The sequence below is a fragment of the Cucurbita pepo genome, chromosome 7 (assembly GCF_057944985.1).
Source record: "Cucurbita pepo subsp. pepo isolate OVF chromosome 7, ASM5794498v1, whole genome shotgun sequence".
Classification (NCBI taxonomy): Eukaryota; Viridiplantae; Streptophyta; class Magnoliopsida; order Cucurbitales; family Cucurbitaceae; genus Cucurbita; species Cucurbita pepo.
The window spans coordinates 9,639,474-9,658,983 of NC_141804.1; the positions used below are offsets into that span (position 1 = coordinate 9,639,474).

General features: G+C 39.6%; 1 protein-coding gene across 1 annotated transcript; it reads right to left on the reverse strand.

The window, feature by feature from the left end:
• Positions 1-354: 354 nt before the first annotated feature.
• On the reverse strand, positions 355-19,468 carry LOC111798570 (putative E3 ubiquitin-protein ligase ARI8). Its single transcript, XM_023681809.2, has 15 exons — positions 19,095-19,468; positions 16,554-16,678; positions 16,187-16,292; positions 15,984-16,074; positions 13,575-13,747; positions 13,213-13,317; positions 8,377-8,465; positions 3,525-3,632; positions 3,344-3,434; positions 3,154-3,243; positions 1,886-1,933; positions 1,595-1,666; positions 1,427-1,526; positions 1,197-1,323; positions 355-1,030 (listed from the first exon to the last, which is right to left on the reverse strand). Exons 1-15 carry the CDS (start codon positions 19,293-19,295, stop codon positions 763-765), a joined length of 1,794 nt encoding a protein of 597 aa, XP_023537577.1. The 5' UTR covers positions 19,296-19,468; the 3' UTR covers positions 355-762.
• Positions 19,469-19,510: the final 42 nt, after the last annotated feature.

Here is a 19,510-nt window from a genome sequence, read left to right on the forward strand (position 1 = left end):
TTCCCCAAACCTCCCCCAAGTAGGGCGAGCCTCAGTTGAGATCCTACCATCAACCTTCATTCTAAGCTGTTATCCCCCAGTAGGCAAGTTCTTTTTTCTACAAAAGAAACCGTCACAACCCAAGTCCACCGCTAGCAGATATTGTCTAATTTGGCTTGTTATATATAACCGTCCGTCTCATGATTTTAAAACGCGTCTAGTAAGGAAAGATTTCCACACCCTTTTAAAGGAATGTTTTGTTCCTCTCTCAAACCAAACTAATGTGAGATCTCACCGAAACTATAACAGATAGTCTGTTTTACACTGTTCTATGTAAAGTATATCAGTTTACGGTGCCGAATACTGAAATCGTCGTTCTTACAACAGTTCATGCCATCTTATTACAAAGGCCTGTATCATCTAATGCTTGCCTCATACAGATACATGTTTATATGTATTATGTATAAAAATACACTATTACAGGAAATGGCCAGAAAACCAAACATGCAAATGCATTTGGGTACAACGTTGTACATGCTATAAATGGCGAAAAACAGTCAAAGAGTAGAGAGGAAGTATATACAGCTGATATTCAGTTTCTCATACGCTTTTGCCTCGGTCCAATAGTGCTGGTTCGGAATCGAATGACCTGAAACAATTTGGTAAATGAGTCATTTCCTTCTGAAACATAAATTATGCGTGTGAACATTCCGACCAGCAAGAACAGACGACGAACGGAACGAAAGGCATCGTCTACATTGGTTTTCCAATGCGTGAATACGGTTATCGCCGTTGCTGGCACATTTGGCAGATGGTAAATGACTTGACATTTGCAAAGGTGCAATGTTCACAAGACCAATGGTCAGTATCATCAATGGTTCGACTCGAACCGCTACCACGGAATGCACTCATCTTGCCCTTCCCACCTTTGCTCCTACCGCCACCGATGCTCTTCGAGCTTGCTGTTCTGCTGCAGGTACCCTGGGAGTCCACATCTGATAGACCATTCTCAAGAGCACGTACTAAATTCTCGAAGTAATTCCTAGTTACACTGTTATCGCAATCAATCGAAAAGTCGATAATGAGAACAATTACAATATCGATATCTCTACCAATAAAGCTGGAAAGGTAACTTCAAGAAAATTCTTCCAGCAGTTGAAATGTTCAATGGCCTTCAAATTATAAGCATCGTAATAGCGACAATCGACGACAATCACCTGGTTAATCCAGCAAGTTTGGTTCGGAACTCGTTAAATTCTCTTGAAGGACCATCAGCAGTTATGTAAGCTTGCAACTCCTTTTCAGCACATTGGTGGAGTCGTTCCAACCCGGACTCAGCCTCGCCTGTGTAAAAAACGAATCAATATCCCCGCCATTAATCAATCAGGTAAACGGAGCTGATGCAATTAGAACCATCCTATCTAAGAATTTGAAAGAAAAGACAGACCTTGTAAGTACTCAAAAAACAGTCTCTTGGCGTGTTCACGCTCGGGTAGATAATATCCATAGGCATAAGTCCATTTAAGAACTCGCCTACACTCGACAATCTGGAACACAAAATTCGTGTGGGAAGTCGATAATAATGAACTATAGCAAGCAAACGATAACGACATACCTGTAGCCATGCTTCGCTTATGAACTTTAGCTGTGATTCAGGCTGGCACTGAGTGTCACTTAACTTTTCCAGCTATAACATGAAGATGTTTGGAACTCAGTGAAATCATAGAAAATTTAATTTGTAGGCATTTAAACAGAAGAACCAATAAACTGGCATGCCCATCTATTAGCACAAAACCGTGTCGGGAAGTGGATGAGATAAATAAAAATATAAGAATTTCGGGCTTAAAAATCCCCTACGAAAACAATAGTCCAACTAATCCACAATATCGAGAGTGCATTGACTTACATGTACGGTTTGCATTTGATGGAGATCTGCAAGCGCCTTTTGCCTAGACTGCAGTCATGAAGCACGATTAAGCTCCCGAGTTCAATTACGCATCGTGAGTACATAATGAGCTCAATTATGCATAACTTTAAAACAATATTCAGAAATGCAAAACTATGAACAGAACTTATTTATCGATGAACAAGTCAACGTACCAACAAGCCACGAAACCACTACATAAAATGATAAAATTTGGATGAAAAGATGAGATGAACACTAATCATTCGTAACATAGAAATTGCACTTAGGAAACGATGTTAGTACTTTTATTTTATAAAAAGCCCCTAGATTTTTGTCGATAACTCGACCTTCTCATTTAATTAAAGTCTATATCAAATACACGTTTTCTGAGGTCTCTCTTGCTATTTTTAGCTTCAACCAACATCACATACTAGTTGGTTTAAATTATGTTCTTTTCAGGCTTTCGGATTGTGATGTCCCACATTGGTTGGAGAGGAGAACAAAACACCCTTTATAAGGGTGTGGAAACCTTCCCTTAGTAGACACGTTTTAATGCCTTGAGGGGAAGCCCGAAAGGGAAAGCCCAAAGAGGACAATATCTGCTAGCGGTGGATTTGAGTCGTTACAAATGGTATCAGAACCAGACACCGGGCGTGTGTCAGCCTTCTCGCGGTTCCCCGAAGGACGAGGCGGTGTGTCAGTAAGGACGCTGGGCCCCAAAGGGGAGTGGATTTGGTGGTGGTCCCTCATCGATTGGAGAAAGAAAAGAGTGCCAGCGAGGACGCTGGGCCCCGAAGGAGGGTGGATTGTGATGCCCCACATTGGTTAGGGAGGAGAACAAAACACCCTTTATAAGGGTGTGGAAACCTTCCCTTGGCAGACGCGTTTTAAAGCCTTGAGGGGAAGCCCGAAAGGAAAAGCCCAAAGAGGACAATATCTACTAGCGGTGGATCACAGATGGACCACCTCTTGCTCAAAAACATTTTGATAAACCCTTACTCCTCTTTTCTCTCCCTATAGTCCTCAATGGCTTCATTAGCAATAAGCACTTGATCCAAATTTTGCAGCCCTCCAATAAAAGCTCCCCCGAGAACTCGAGATATTATTAGGAAGGACTCTCCTCAATCTATCAACCAAGGTCTAAGCAATAGTCTTATACAGGAGTATAAGGAAATACAACACAATGCTAACTGTCCTAGTAAACGAACATATGTTCGAAAAAGTCTGGACGAGTACTGTTCCTTTGCAAGCAAAAGAAGAAAGCATACCGATTGGTTCGTGGCCCATCTTTCATAATAATGAGTGTACCTCTCCAGCGAATTCTTGGCCATCTCTCTGCGCTTTTCAGCATCATCATACTGATGAACAAAGACGACGAAACATAAATAAAATACTGAACAAAATGAGTAGCAACAAGAAAATAATAATGGTTCAACATAAATAGTCTATAAACAATACCACTCCCTCTTGCTTTGCAGTTTCATAGCGATTACATGCATAAAATCCTCCAGTCCTCTCTCCATGATCAGACCATGGACCAAGACAAAGCCTGTGAAAATTTTCAACAATCTTTAAAAGTAATAAAGATCCTATAAGCAATTTGATAACCTTTTTCCCTTATAATAAGAAGGCTTATTACCAGCAGAACTCAAATTTACAGGGTGGTGTGCAAGTAATATGCATGCACCCTTGATTTTTCTCGATAGGTCGTTTGCATTTGGGACAAGGTTTGGAATTTGCCAATATCCTGAGATCAATAAAGGAATATTTACCGTAATCGAACAAAATACAATTAAAATGTTTACAGAAACAAGTACTTTAGAGGTCAAACAATTATGCAAAAGAAAAAACTTAAACAAATTGAATAAAATATCAATTTCCTTTATAAACTATTATGTATGAAGCATAAGAAAAAAGTCCCCGAAAAGCCTTCCGGAAAGAAATGATCAGCAAGGTGGATTTTGGGTCCGATAGGAATAAAGCTCCACATTTACATGGTCTTTTTTATAGGATAGCTTGGGGTCGGGAGGTGACTAATAGGGGGCACTTGAAGCTTGGATTTACCTAATTGATACAAGACATTATATAAAGCAAATGGACAACTTTAGACACATTAGACACATCACAAGAGATTTCAGTAGGCCACGCCACTGCCTGGACATTAGGTGGCTATAATAGAATGTTTATAGAAATTTTAGTACCATTGGAATCCTGATCATTGCATGTTATTAAAAGTATATTTAAATTGGATGAAGCTAAATAAAGAGCTTTGAAACTTTAAATACAAAATCAACTACAACAGCAGTATTAGCATTACCTTTAATGAACTATTTACCATTGAGCTAAATGCCTGATAGCACACAAAATGTGCCATCCTTAGGATGAAGGTTCACTACCTATCAAGAATGTAATCAAGTTAGGGGAATGATGAAGAAGGTGAACATCAATAGAAAGGTGTTTCACCTTCAAACGCGTGGGTGTGGGAGAAAGTTGCTGTTAGAGGACTGTAGAGGTTCGAGAGTGGGTTTTCTAGAGATGGAGTTGGAAAAGTTTTAATGAGAAAGAGATTGTCTGGTAGCTGTCTCATGCATAGAGTCTCCTATAGGCTTCTAAAAAAGGAGTATGACAATCATTTTCTTCCAAATTCTTCTCGAACGCAAGGGGTCAGTTTGGCCTCCTTTGAATTCCTAAAGAGCATTTCGAGGAAGAAAGTCATTATTTTTTATTCTAAAGGCCCAAGAGGCTTGAGGGGTTGGGGCTTATTGGCGATGACTATGTCGAATCTTCCTCCCCTAGTCCTAGTATCCAAAGCCCTTGCTTCTTTAAAAGGGGAAGAGATTAAAAAATAAGTGCTTCATTCTGGGGAGGTGATTCCTAAGTTCTTCGTGTAAGCCGTGAGAGGGGGACCCAACTGTGGAAAGGATGTCGTTGTCAATTCTTCAACGAATCTAGAGTTCGCGTTCAATTTTTCCTCAACAATTATTGTTGAGAGGTTAGACTTTGGGCTTCGGTGGAGTGTCATTACAGAAGTTATTGTGAAAGAGCTTAAAGTCGAGTTGATCCTTAAATCTTATGTTGCAAACCATTGCACTGAGTTTACGTTGGAACATAGGGGAAGCTAAGGCCTTGGCTAGAGATGGTTCGACATTGCAAGAGAAGGACCTTATTGTTCACTCATGGGACTCAAGGTTATTGACAAAAGGGAAAAGCTTGCTTCTTTAAAGGTAGTTAGGTAACAACCATGGATATTCCCCCATTTAAACGTACGAGGAAGCTAAAGGCTATAAACGTATGAAGCACATTTGTGTGGGGGACTTACAGAAGATGAAGAGTCCTTCAGCGAGGTTTGTTGGTCAGAGGAAGTTCATTTTAAGGCCGAAGGAAAGGAGGATGGTCTCATCTTGAAGGTGTGCTTCCTGAATCATGAAGAGGTGTACATTTTGGTTAGGTTAGTTGTCATTTTGTTTCTAGAGGCAAGAGTCTACAAGGTTGATGGATAAAATTGTCCTTTGTCGGCCAAATTTAGCAGTTGTTTCAGGTAAGATTATTTAGGATACAAAGAGTCACATGAAGAAGTTAGTAGCTTATGCGATTAGTGAGCCAACTGGTGAGGTGTCTCTTGGGCATGATGACGTGAGCCTTTCTCCTAAGATTAGTGGGATGATTGGGCTTGTTGAGAACAATTTTGAAGGGGCCATTTGTTCATCGTTAATGTAAAAGAAAAGGTGTTGCAAGGTTCTATCCTTGGACTTGAGTGTGATCTAAAAAACTTTGGTCAATGGTTGAGTTTGAAGAACCAATTATTGGTAACGATTTTGTTTTGAAAGCCAACAATTTCATGAAGTGAGACTGGATTAAGGATTTTGATCCTTCAATTAAGTTTGAGGCGAGGAGGACGTGAGATCTAATTATTTGCTTGTCAGGTACTTATAAAATGAGTCTTTTCTTTCTTCGTTTGCAACTAAGAATTCAAAGGTGTTGAATTTGAAGCTTATGTTCAACATGGCGGGCGAGGCCCTTGAAGGTAGTTGCTCACGGAGTAGGCCGAGTGAGGCTATTGTGGCCTAGCCACTGGAGGGTGTTGTAGCTTAACTGTTGGAGGTTCGTTGTGTGAATAAGTCTTTGAAAATCGACATTGTTTCTTTTAATCAGCAAGTGTTAGGTACTTTTTCTCCTAAGGTGGTGGGTTGCCTTCTTCTTTTGTTGCAATGGTGCAACAAAAGTGCCCAGTTGATCAGGGTCTGTCTCATTCGCTAATTGAGGTAAACTCTATTGGTATGCCTAGCCAGGTATGTTGTCCTTTTGTTCTTTCCCCTTCCGGTTTGGGCTTGGGTGAAGAGGGGATTGTCTTGTTCTAATGACGTGTCATATGCTTTATCGTTTCCTTTTGCCCTCTGGTGGGGTTAGTTGAGTTTTTCTCCTAACGCATTCTCTTGTGTTTGTCAATTCTATCCTCCTTTCGGTAGTACCTTGCCTCCCCTGACAGTTTTCTCGTTTGGAGATCAAGTCTCAGCTTGTGCTCCTTTCTTTTATGTCTCGAGTAGTGAAGTTTACAGGGGTGGTCTTACTTTTAGTGGTGAGCTGCTGGTACGAGATCCTATATTTTTGTCTAATTCTTCAGGGTTTCATGGTTTTCCTTTTAATGGGGACGGTGTTGGTAATTGGTCTTCTGGGTAGGCTGCTCTTGCTTCCATTGGTATTTAGGAAATACCTAGTGAGACCCCTAACTCGCGCCCGATAGCTTCAACGAAGAAAGGTAAAGCTAATGGTTCTATCAATGGTGAAGGGTATCAAATGAAATTGGACATGGAGTTTAAAAAGTGACCAGTTCAGTGAGCTATGATGAGAAGAAAGCTTTTGCGGAAGCTACGGAGTCTACGGTGCCCAATGAAGGTGGCGTCTTGGAAGACAAGGAGGCTTAAGGTTAGGGCTAAGCTTAGTTTTGTATTTGAGTTTAGCTGCTATAATAGTGAGCCTGGGTGATGCAAAGTGAAAACGGAGTGCTATAAAGCCCCTTCCTAAGTTGTTTTCGCATTTATATCATATCTTTAGCAAAAAGTTACAGTTCTTCTGTCCTTCGACCCTCATCCTCGCTGTCTTTGGCATCTTTATGATAGAGAGGCCTTCGATGTTGTAGGACTTCTTTCTATTCTCCATGGTCTACGTGCGCTTCTTGGGGGTAGGGACTCAATTTTAGACTCGGGATCCTTTCAGGAGGTTTCTCTTGCAACTCGTTCTTCTGGTTACTATGTCGGTCTCATTACTCCTTAGACTAAAGTGTTCTTTTTTAAACTTTTATAAGTTCCCTTATAACAATTTTGTGTATTAAATTACAAAGATGAACATGCAGTTGGGTATGTCTTTTTCCTGGCTTTCTAAGGAAAAAACTATTATTTAACAAAATTTATGGAGGTATATATCATGTGGCTCAACTTGCAAAGTTCAAAATTTTAATGGATGAAACATTATTAGTTTAGGGTTTTAATTGAATCAACCTACAAAGGTTTTAGGATATAAAATGATGTTTTACAACATTTTTTTCAAAGAAGCCACCATCATGAAAGATTACAAAAACACAGCTCAACAGACATTGAAACCACCGAAAAGAACTTATGAGAAACAGCAATAACAATTCCTAAAGAAAATAATACTAATACACATGTATTGACTCAACGCCCCAAAAGGAAGTAATTGAGTATGCCACCGGGCGGTGTGCCAGCAAGAACGGTGAGCCCCAAAGGGGGGAGGACACTGGACGGTGTGCCAGTGAGGACGCTGGGCCACGAAGGAGGTGGATCGTGAGATCCCACATCAATCGGAGAGAAGAACGAGTGCCAATGAGGACGCTGGGCCCCGAAGGGAGGTGGGTTGTGAAAGCATTCTTTTTAAGGGTGTGGAAACTTCTCCCTAGCAGACACGTTTCAAAAATTTTGATGGGAAGCCCGATAAAGAAAGCCCAAAGAGGACAATATCTGCTAGCGGCAGGCTTGGGCTATTACAAATGGTATCAGAGCCAGACAATGGGCGATGTGCCGGCGAGAAGGCTGAGCCCCGAAGAGAGTGGACACAAGGCGGTGTGCCAGCAAGGACGCTGAGCCCCAAAGGGGGGTGGATTGAGGGGTACCACATCGATTGGAGAAGGATACGAGTGCTAGAGAGAACGTTGGGCCCCCAAAGGGGGTAAGATCCCACATCAGTTGGGGAGGAGAATGAAGCATTCTTTATAAGGGTGTGGAAATCTCCCCCTAGCAAACGTGTTTTAAAAACCTTGAGGGAAGCCCGAAAGGGAAAGCCCATAGAAGACAATATCTACTAGCAGTGGACTTAGGCTGTTACAATTTGGGCGGTTACTATGACAAACTCCAAACAACCTCCCAAGACTCCAATGGCCACAAATAACATTTTTCTATCTTTCAATGTATTACGTTCAAGAAGTTTCCAATGGCCACAGTTTCAAGAAATTGAACAATATATCAAAGTTCTTAAGGTACCAGTTCATATTTTCTGACTCAGCACTATTCTTCAAGATCCATTTTGCTACAGTGCCACAATCAACAGGACGATGAGCTTCCTCGGTACACTGCAAAAAGGTCATTTTTATTATGATTATAATGAAAATTATAAGTAGATTGTTTTTTTCATCGACGAGTAAAAAGTTACAATACAAGATACCCAACTAAACAAATTCCGACAGAGAAAACAAGTAACAAAAAAGAACTACCCCAATCGAAGTAGATTGTCGAATTGAAAATACAACACATTTAGACAATGAACACCAGTTTGACCAATGAAACTTAGACAAATCCAGAACTCCCCCCAATCTCTGTTCTTGACATTGTATACCATATCATATCTTTCTAACCAAATAGTCCAAATGGATTCTTCAAAAGCATTCATTTCAATATTTTCTGTTTACCTTTCAGGTCATGTCCACATAACACTATAATCAACTTTTTCTCTCCCAGTTGATAAAAAACCCGAGACGTGAAGCTCCTTCCCAGGAAATCCCAATAATTTCTACTACTACTATTTCGGGTTTGATGGCTCGTGCAGCATTGCAGAGCTTATACAGAGAAAAAACTCAATCAGCACATGATGCTATTGTGGATAGTGTGGATCGAAAGAAACGATAGTCTTCAAAGACAAACAGTAGTCCAAAGATCGTCTATGGAATGACATTCCTTTTTCCGGGCTCTTACATCAAAGGTTTCTTGTAATCATTCTTTGTCTATGATCCAACCCGGCTGGAGAGCCTTCACGTACTCCAGCTTCCCTCTAAATGAAATAGTTTTGCTTCTTTTTCTTTTTCTTTTTAATGTGAAACCTTGTCAATAGATACAGAAAAAGAAAGTAAAACCTATGGGCAAGGGAAGAAAGAACCCCTCCAAAAGATGAGCTCTCCAATCTCAAAGGATTGTGAAAAAGGGTGTAACTTCAAAACTGGTGGTGCTCTGGACACTAAAATCATCAAAGAAAGCTACTTTATTTTCAAATGCTCTTTGATTCCTCTCCGACCAAATGCCCCACGACAAAAGCACCCTAGCTACGTAATTCCACAGAATCATGCTTCCTTTCAAGTATCGGCCACTTGGCCCCTCAATGAACCAGTCCTCGACATGATTAGGCAGACAAACAGAGAAGAAATTCCTTAAGGTAAACGCCCACCGTGGCAAAAGAACACTGGAGAGATAAGTGGTCAAAAACTTGCTCTCTTTAAAACCTTGACCAACTTGTCCATCTGCTTGGTGATGTCTAACAATTTTTTTAAAATTTTTTTTGTAAGAGAGATGTTTGCATAATGTGCACCCATTGGGATTTGGAAGTAGAGTCATGTAGAGACTTCTTTTTTTAAGATTTTTACTTGTGCTAATGGCTTTATGTGCTATTTTTCAAAGGAGAAACTTCACTTTTTTAGGGTGATTTCTTTTCCATATTGTCTTTGCTAGCCAGGGATTTATTGCTTCTACTTTTTTTCCTATGTCCATCATCAAAGATTTTGTAGAGAAGACCCTGTTAGCGCTAGGAAGCCATGTCAATGAGTCTACTTTATTCGACAATACAATTGGAGCAAGACCGAGGCTTAATTCGGTCCATTTAGTAGCTTTGTTATCCCTTAGGTTCCTACCGAACTTCAAGTCCCATAAATTGTTGACATCATTCCATGTTTCTTTGATCATGGTTGTTTTGCTATGAGAGTCTATACAAAAATGGATAGGGCTAGCATAGTGTTTTCAATCCAAGGGTCGGTCCAAAATGGTCCAAAATGATGTACTTCCTCCATCACCCACCCTACGGTCAATTGGTTGGTGATGAGGTTTTGGTGTTTTTTTAAGTACTTATATGACCCCTTTGTAGAAGATAGAGGGGGTTGATTTGTACATGATGAAAGAGTATATTTACACTTTATAAGTTTTCTCCACAAGGCGTTTTCTTCGTGATGATATCTCCATATCCATTTTGCAAGGAGAGCTTTGTTCTTCTTTATCAAAACTAGACCCAAGTCTTCCCTTGTGTGTTGGGAGGTTTATGGTATTCCATCGAACAAGGTATGAGCCATCTTTCAACAAATAGTTTCTGAATAATCTTTCTATATTCATAGCCACTTTTTGTGGTATTTCAAATAGAGACATGTAGTATATGGCCCTAAACCCTTGTGTGTTGGGAGGTTTATGGTATTTCATCGAACAAGGTATGAGCCATCTTTCAACAAATAGTTTCTGAATAATCTTTCTATATTCGTAGCCACTTTTTGTGGTATTTCAAATAGAGACATGTAGTATGTGGCGAGGTTGGACAGTGTGGCTTGTATTAAGGTGAGCCTTCCGCCTTTGGAAGTATAACATGATGACCATGTTGACAACCTTCCTTCTATTCTTCCAATAATAGTCTTCAAGGAAAATGATTTGTGGTTTCCTTTTAAGGGTAGTCCTAGGTACATATTTGGCTATTCACCCTTTTTACAACCATATTTGATGGCGAAGTCTTTTATGGCAAAGTCTTCGATAATCTCTGTGCTACCATTGATGCCCATTATCTCTATGTTCTTGGAGATTGATATTTTGTCTAAAAAATCTTTTGAAGGTTTTTACCGTCTCGATCATGTTTATATGGAAGAGACATCTGACAAATCAAAGAAGAGGATTGTATCATCTGCAAATTGAAGGTGGTTGATGCTTAAGCTTTCGTTACTAACCTGAAAGCCTTTTATCTCCCCCCTTCATGTTTGGCATTTGTGAGTAGGCGACTAAGGCAATCCATCACCATTATGAAAAGAAAAGGAGATAATGGATCCCCTTGTTAAACCTCATGTGGCAAAGATCTTCCCTCTCGGTCTTCATTGATGGTAATGGAGAAGTTCGTGGATGAAATTCATCCTTTTATCCACCCTCACCACTTTGAACCAAAGCCTTTTGCCACAATAATGTTTTCGAGGAAAGCCAATCGACCTTGTCAAAGGCTTTTTCCAAGTCAAGTTTTATGACAACACTTTTTGTTTCGTTCTTTTCCATTCATCTATAAGTTCATTTGCCATGAGGGATGCATCAAGGATCTATCATTCTCTACAAAAGATGTTTGCTACCCAGTAATCATGGAAGGGAAAACCCTTTTAATATGTTCTAATAGCACCCTTGCTATGATTTTGTATAGTATGACTTATGGGGCGAAAGTCGGCAACAGTTGGGCATCCAGTTTCATTGAGAGCAAACCAATGTATGTTTTATTTAGGTTACTATTGATAACTCCATTATGAAAAAAATCTTGGAACACTCTCATGATACCGGCTCTTAAAGTGTTCTAACCTCGATGAATGCAACCTCGATGGAGGCTGCTTGTTGTTGATCAATTGGGCTCCAATCAAGACCATGGGAAAATTCGATGAGGCTATCATCCTTTGTATATAAGGACGTGTAAAAAGAGACAAATTCTGATACAATTTCATCTTCGCTTACTAAACTTCTACCTCGTGTCGATAGAATTTCCATGATGGTACTCTTTAATTTCTTTGAAGCCATGATACAATGGAAAAACTTGGAGTTTATGTCATCCTCCTCTAGCCATCATTTTTTACATTTTTGTCTCTAAGATTGCTCTTCCCTTGCTACCAACAGGACAAGTTTTGCTTTCATGAGCTTTGTATGTGTGTGCGCGCGCGATAAACTAATGTGATAGAGCTTGTTTCCTTCAATGGAGGCTTTGAGGAGATAAAAATAGTAGGTCGTCCTTGGGGAAAGATTCTTCCAGCTTGGAAAGGAAAAGGTTCTTCCAACTCTCATTGCACCATTGCACCCATAAGGATACCGCTTGATAATTACCACCTAATGGGTGCAACCTGTTGGATGAAAGTCCCACATCGGCTAATTTAGGGAATGATCATGGGTTTATAATCAAAGAATACTCTCTTCATTGGTCTGAGGCCTTTTGGAGAAGCCCAAAGCAAAGCCACGAGAGTTTACACTCAAAATGGACAATATCATACCATTGTGGAGAGTTGTGTTCATCTAACACAACCGACACTTAATAGTATATCTTTTTCTCACTTTTTTGCCTCAGATCTGTTGCAAATCTGACCTCCTCAAGTCAGATCTCTTACAAACCTGGCCTCCTCAAGTCAAATCTGGCCTTGCTTCCTGCCAATTCAGCCTCCTTGGGTGTAGATCACGCCATCCAGTAGTCCATCCCCTTGTTGTCGGCAATTGACCCACCAGCGAGCCCTCACTCCCTCTATATATATATATATATTTTTTTTTTCAGCTTATTGGCCCAATACGCCTAAACCTATTTTGATTTTACATTTAAGATAGCCGAGGATGTTGATTCTCCCGATTTGAGTCAAAACGGGAGAACCAAACTGACTAGCTCTAGCTCCCCTATAAGAAATAGGGGTTATACAGAATATTAATTAACCTGTATGAAATTAAATGACAATGAAAGCAAAATTGTAGTACTTATGGCATTCATAAACATTGCCATCTGGCAGTTCATCTTCAAACTTTGATTCTTCTCCCCAGTTAAGGAATTAACAAAGAAGAAGTGGGATTAAAGAATTAATAAAGAAGAATTGAAGAAGTGAAAAAAAGAAAAGAAAAAGAACAATTAAAGAACGACATGGGGGCGAGTGCATATATTGTCATAGACATATGTGCATGGCAACTGGAAGGTGTAAAAGGAAAGCAACTTATTGAAGTTGCTCGCCTCACATACCACATAGGCAATCAACGTGCCCCTCACGTCACCTCTCGCCATACGAGAGTGCCACGGTGCACCTTGAAATCATGCATATGAATAAAAGATATAGCTAGCTAATAAGCAGTATGGAGTTGACTCACATTCCAGCAAAAGCTATAGGAGCATCTGCATGTAACATCATAGCTTCCACTTCCAACTATAAAATCTACAGCATAGTCGCATCCTGGAGCAGGACACCATTTGGTCTACAAAGAAACAGTAAGCTGACATTAACCATGCCTTACAGAATAATTATCATACATCAGAAAGATCTAAATGGAAACACGTTCATTGAGCAGGAACATCAATAACTCGTGATGTTTCTTTTAAATAGTTTACGATGCTTGCGAAATGAAATAGTTTTAAATCAGATAAATATAAAAATAAGTCGTTATTTAGGCTATTCATACGTATTAGAACCAGAAGTGCATATGGAAGCAAACAAGTTCAAATTGTAAAATACCTTCCTATTGTCTTCAACATAGGATCGAACAAAATAACGGGAGTACTTCTTTTTGTCATCATCAGAAGCCAATAAATTTATCATATCTTGACCAACAGCGGCACCACAAGATGGATCTGGACACCGCAACATAAGACATCCTGGACCATCATTGATAGATGTCCTAATATAACCTACAATGCACACAAAGAGAGAGCGAAATAAAACGATATCTTTATCACGATAGATAAGAGAATTTAAGCTCTATAGCTTTGTAAAGAAGTCTTTTTTTTTTTTCTTCTACTTTTTCTTTTCTGATCTATAGGCCATGAAAGAAAAACTATTTTCCTGTGATTTACGTTGACTCGATGACTCTTGTCCACGATTGAAGGGTTTCTTTGGCTTTTGGGTTAGAAACATACATTTGAGATCTTTCCATCAAAGAAGTAACTCATTAGTATCTATTTCCTTGGTATATTTTATGCACATTTGAAGTTGAAGCATTGAAGCGTTTGCTATATAATTGAAATGCAAACTTCCGAGCGCTTTAGAGTCCCTTGTGTTTTTCTTTGACATTAAAGGTTTGGATATTTTTGGCATTCATGCTTGGGTTAAAAAGAGAATAATTCGAGAAACGTTTTTTTTTTTTTTTTCCTCCAACGGAAAATTTAATCCCCAAATGGAGATGATCAAAATCTAGTCTCACTTCCCCACCCCAATGCCATGCCTAGTAGGGTTTCTCCTCCCCTAGGGAGCATGACTTTTAAGGGGAGGCGTCCTAAGCAATCTAGTTATTCCTCCTCCAAAGATCTCTCCACCAAACTAAAAATCGAGCTATTCCTCTCAAGCCACACTCCCCACCAAAATAGCGAAACCAGCATGCCACAAGACTCTTTCCTTATCTCAGAAAGAAGAGTTTATTAAGACCTCTTCTAAGACCTCTCTATCAAAGAGCGACTCCCTATTGCACAAGGCCACCAAACAAACTAAAGCAACAACTCCAAATGAAGTAAGTCGACAGCTCTCCAAAATATGATCCAAATCCTCATCCTGCTGTCTAGGAAGGACACACCATTGCTGACACAACACTCTCCACCAAACTAAAAAACGAGTTATTCCTTTCAAGCCACACTCCCCATAAAATAGTAAAACCAGCATGCCACAAGACTCTTTCCTTATCTCAAAAAGAAGAATTTAAAGGATAATGAAGCAATGGAGTGGGCCGAATTAAAACTTGACCTTGCCCCTTTGATATTGTCAAACAAAGCAGACTCACTGACTTGGCTTCCCAGCATTGACGGGGTCTTTTCTACAAAATCCTTGATGATGGACATGGTGGAAAAAGTAGAAGCAATAAATCTCACACTAGCAAATATAGTAATGGAAAGGACATCAGCCTAAAAACGTGAAGCTCTTCCTTTGGGAAATAGCGCATAAAGCCATTAGCACAAGTGAAAATCTTCAAAAAAGAATGGCTTACATCACTCTTTCTCCAAATTGGTGTCCATTATGCAAGAAAGAAAACAAATCACATAGCCACTTGTTTATACAATGCTCATACACTCAAAATTTCTGGACAACGATTCTCAATATATTTGGATGACATCTCACATTTCCTAGGGAGGTAAAGGAATTTTTTGATATGGCCTTAACGTACCACCCTTTCAAGAATGCAAAAGCCCTACTATGGAAAAACCTCATCAAGGCTTTCTTTTGGAATCTCTAGAAAGAAAGAAATCAAAGAATATTTGCAGAAAAGACACAAATCTACACAAAACTTTTCGACAATGTTGTTTACCAAGCTATATCTTGGTGTAAATTGTCTAATATTTTTACTTTCTATAGTTATACCTCCCTCGTTGCAAATTGGGAAGGTCTTTTGTAAGCATCATGGATAATACATCCCTTTTGTAAATTTCAATCATCAATGAAATTGTCTCTTTTATGATTCATTTAACCTCACGTCTTACAGCTCTCCGATTTTTAAACCTCCTATAAACTTCTTTCTTTATTCAGTAACCCCCTATATCATTGACGCAATTGAACTTGTCACGCAGTCTAGATGATCAACAAGTTCCTGTAAATCCATTCCATTCATGTCTACACATTTTTCTTGCATTATTCGAATTCCATAAAACATTCTTCCATCCTCCTCACACTAACAACAATTCATGTCGTTTTTATCTTGTTCTTTTGATTCAGTGAACGAATAGGTACTCGTTCCCAGTTTCCACGAGAAGTGTAGTAATATTTTGCAATTCTTTCACCTTGGAGGATCATTTACATGGCAAAATGTTATAGGTCAGATGTGTCTCTTATGGGTTATCCTACAGCCTCCTTTTTTTTTCTTTTTAATCAAAGAAAAGAACAAAGTAGAACTAAGTAAATGATAGAGATTTCACAAAAATGGCTTGTTATAAGTTGGCAAACCTGTCCAACAAGTGTTGCAAAATGGATGGCCACAAGCAGCAGACTGAATGTTATCACGTGAATAGATTTCAAAACATATACCACAAGGTAGCTGCCAAAGAACAAGGAATATCATCGCATTCTCAATTTTTCCAAGCAATAGTTATGCAAAAACAATTAAATTAAGCTCAATTAAATTTTAAAAAAGAAAACGAGCTGCTTACTTCTAGTGCATTTGAATGCGGCAAAACTGGTTTTTCTAATATGCCAACAGCTCTACGGACCTTTTCTTCATCTGCAAACCATTCATCATGTACTTTACTGACACTCCTGCAAAGTCAGATCGATTTAGAATCCCAAAAATTTAAAACAACAAATCGAGTATATGATACTTATAAAGTGGAGAAAACATAACGTGGATACCGGTGCAAGACATGTTATGTAAAGTCCTAAAGAACAACATTGTGGTCTAATAACTAAATCTACAATGCTATGTAATAAGAAATGTTAAGACAGTACTTCGCATTAATAGAGCCCATCATGTGAATCATCTGCATTAAAGTACTTGACATACAAGTAGTGAATTTATACCAGTTGTAATATCGGAGCAGGATGCTAGCTGCTACTTTTGAAATAGAAAGAACAGTAGATACTCTCATAATGTCTTCCTCCTGTCGTTGCCGTATGTCCGCCTCAGCCAAGATTATATAGTTTTGCTGAAAAGTTATACAGAGTTCATTGTGAAACATTAGTACAAGACTAAAAGAGTAGGGGCTGTTTTCTTTTGAATTAGAAAACTAAAAGTCATTACTATGTACACGGAAAATGTGGCCTAGGAGAAACCGAAACCCAACGCAATGGAATTAATGGGCTTTTCAATGACAATAATAGAAGAAACTAAGAACCTCCCAATTAATTGGGGACCTTTTTGTAATTTTCTAGTGATAAGATAGGTGGCTGATAACATCATGAGATCTTCAGTTTATTTTATACTAGTAATCGCTCTCATATCCCTAAACATCCCACTCCACGGGATAAAACGAAGTGCAGTTAATGGTCAAAAACCATTTGAATCCAAATGGTGATGAAGAGGAGCACAGTTTAGCCAAGCAAAGACACGACCCTTCAAACAAAAAATTTGAAGGTGAATTAAAGGTAAGAAAGAGAATAACCTCCATTTTCAATGCAATATAAATTCAAAACAGGACATTGTACAAACAAAGGAATTGAAAGTGTTCTTGGGTTAAGATGAATAGAAAGGTGAGGAAGATGAAGTGGAACTGTAACGGCCCAAGCCCACCACTAGCAGATATTATCCTCTTTGAACTTTCCCTTTCGGGCTTCCCATCAACGTTTTTTTTAAAACACGTCTACTAGGGAGAGGTTTTAAAGAATGTTTCGTTCTCCTCTCCAACCGATGTGGGATCTCACAGTAACCTTAACTTACATTTCCTCTCATGGAGCTGACGAGGTCGTTGAATTATCACTTAAAATTGTGGAGGGATTGATAGTGCCTAGTTCATGAAGCTTGAGGCAGAGTAGAACTATACCAAAGTGTTGGTTCTCATGGATTGTGGGGCTACCCATAATTTCATGGATTTTCTAGTCTCAAAACATCCAATGGGCAAGAGAATTTCAGTCAAAGGAAAAGGAATATGTTGAGGAGTGGTCTTTCTCGCACAAGGGGTTAGTCTGGTAGAGAACTTCCACCTCGGGAACTAGGGGTAATATCAATATGATCATGGGAATATCCCAGCCAAGAAAATTGGGTAGCATGGAGACCGGTCAAAGGACCTTGGACATGAAGGAAAATTTCGGGAGATTCAATGGTCCTAGAAGGAAATTCTAGTCTGACCTGCACTGAAGGATACTAAAATCCACGTTCCGAACGTGGGCAATAACAGCCTGGAGTCCCTCATTGAACCGAGACAATTGAGCAAGAAAGGGGATTTCATATACTGAGGTAAACCAATGTGAGGCCTTGGCACCTAAAGTGGCAGACTTGTTTGGAACAATTTAAATCTGTCTTTGAGACATTGAACAGTCTCGCCCACGAAAATTTCTGAGATAAGAAAATAAAAAATCGTTCCATAGGAAGATAATGTAAGGATTTCCAACTAGTCACGATAACTGTTATGTTTTAATTACAAAACTGTTGCAATTCAGGGACCATAGAGACATGATGAACAATCTCAAAGCTACTCTCTTCTGTCTACTCATCCTCAATTTTTCCTCCCATTATGATCTGGCAAATGTTCTAGAGACGAGCACAAGAAGCATCGGTCCACAAAACCATCCAACGGTTATCGAATCTACGCCCTACAATCGCCTAAACCACCAAATTCCTGGCCAGTCTTGTAACGGTCCAGGCCCACCGCTAGCAAATATTGTCTTCTTTGGTTTTTCCCTTTCGAGTTCCCCTCAAGGTTTTTAATACGCGTCTGCACGGGATTGTTTCCACACCCTTACAAAGGGTGTTTCGTTCTCCTCCCCAACCGATGTGGGATCTCACAAGTCTAATCCAAAACAGCTGAAGTGATGGAAAGCATCCAAAAGCTTAAACCACGAAGGAATCGTTGCTCGGCAGAAACAAAATATCATCTTGGTTACCTCTTGATATATTATTTCTACTTGATAAACCACTGCCAGCAAGCTCAACTACTGCCCTAAAAGGACCAGCCACCATACCTCAAAATTCACGAAGAAAGAAACACTTGAAACCTCTCCAATTCTTCCCCCAAAACTATCCTAAATTGTACATTTCAAGATACATAACTAAAATTAATAACCTCCAAGAGTTTATTTCCACTTAAGCAACCAATTAAACCATCAAACTGAAACAACCCCATATCAACAAAATGATAAAGATTATCATAACCATTGTGATTTCCGTTTTCCATTTAGATTTCAAAGAGACAGACAGCAGAAAAGTTGTCAGAAACACTGACTAATTATACATTTCTAAAAAGAGGCCAAAAACCCCAATCTCGGCCTCGATTAGGGGAAGAAAAACAAAGAAACTGTACAAAACACGAAATTGAGATTAATCGGCCAATACCAGCATTCACCACCAACACTAAAAACTAGAGACAATCAAAACCACAAAAAGTTCGAAACAAGAACAGTATCGACCTGGTGTCTGTAGGAGACCATATCATCGGAATCGTCGGAATCATTATCGACGAACTCATAATCGCCGACATCAGCATCGTCGCTGTCGATGGCGGCAGCATCATCTTCGCCGCCACTGTAGAAGTCCTCCTCATTGTCAACAGAGTCGTCGTCGTCGTCGTCGTGGGCATCGTGCATGTCCAGCTCGTCTTCCGATTCCATTAACGCTCAGACCAGTGTTGCAGCAAAATCGACGCAGGTGAAATTCAAATTGAGGGAGTGATGAAGAAGAATGGAGGTGAAAAAATGGGAATGATCGAAGGAAGGGTCGAAATGGGGGGAAAGTGGGAAGTGGGGAAAAGCGGTAGTGGTTGATGACTGATAAGGGAAGACACAACAAAAGATGGGTCCTTTGAGTAAGCGGGTAAGAGAGAGAA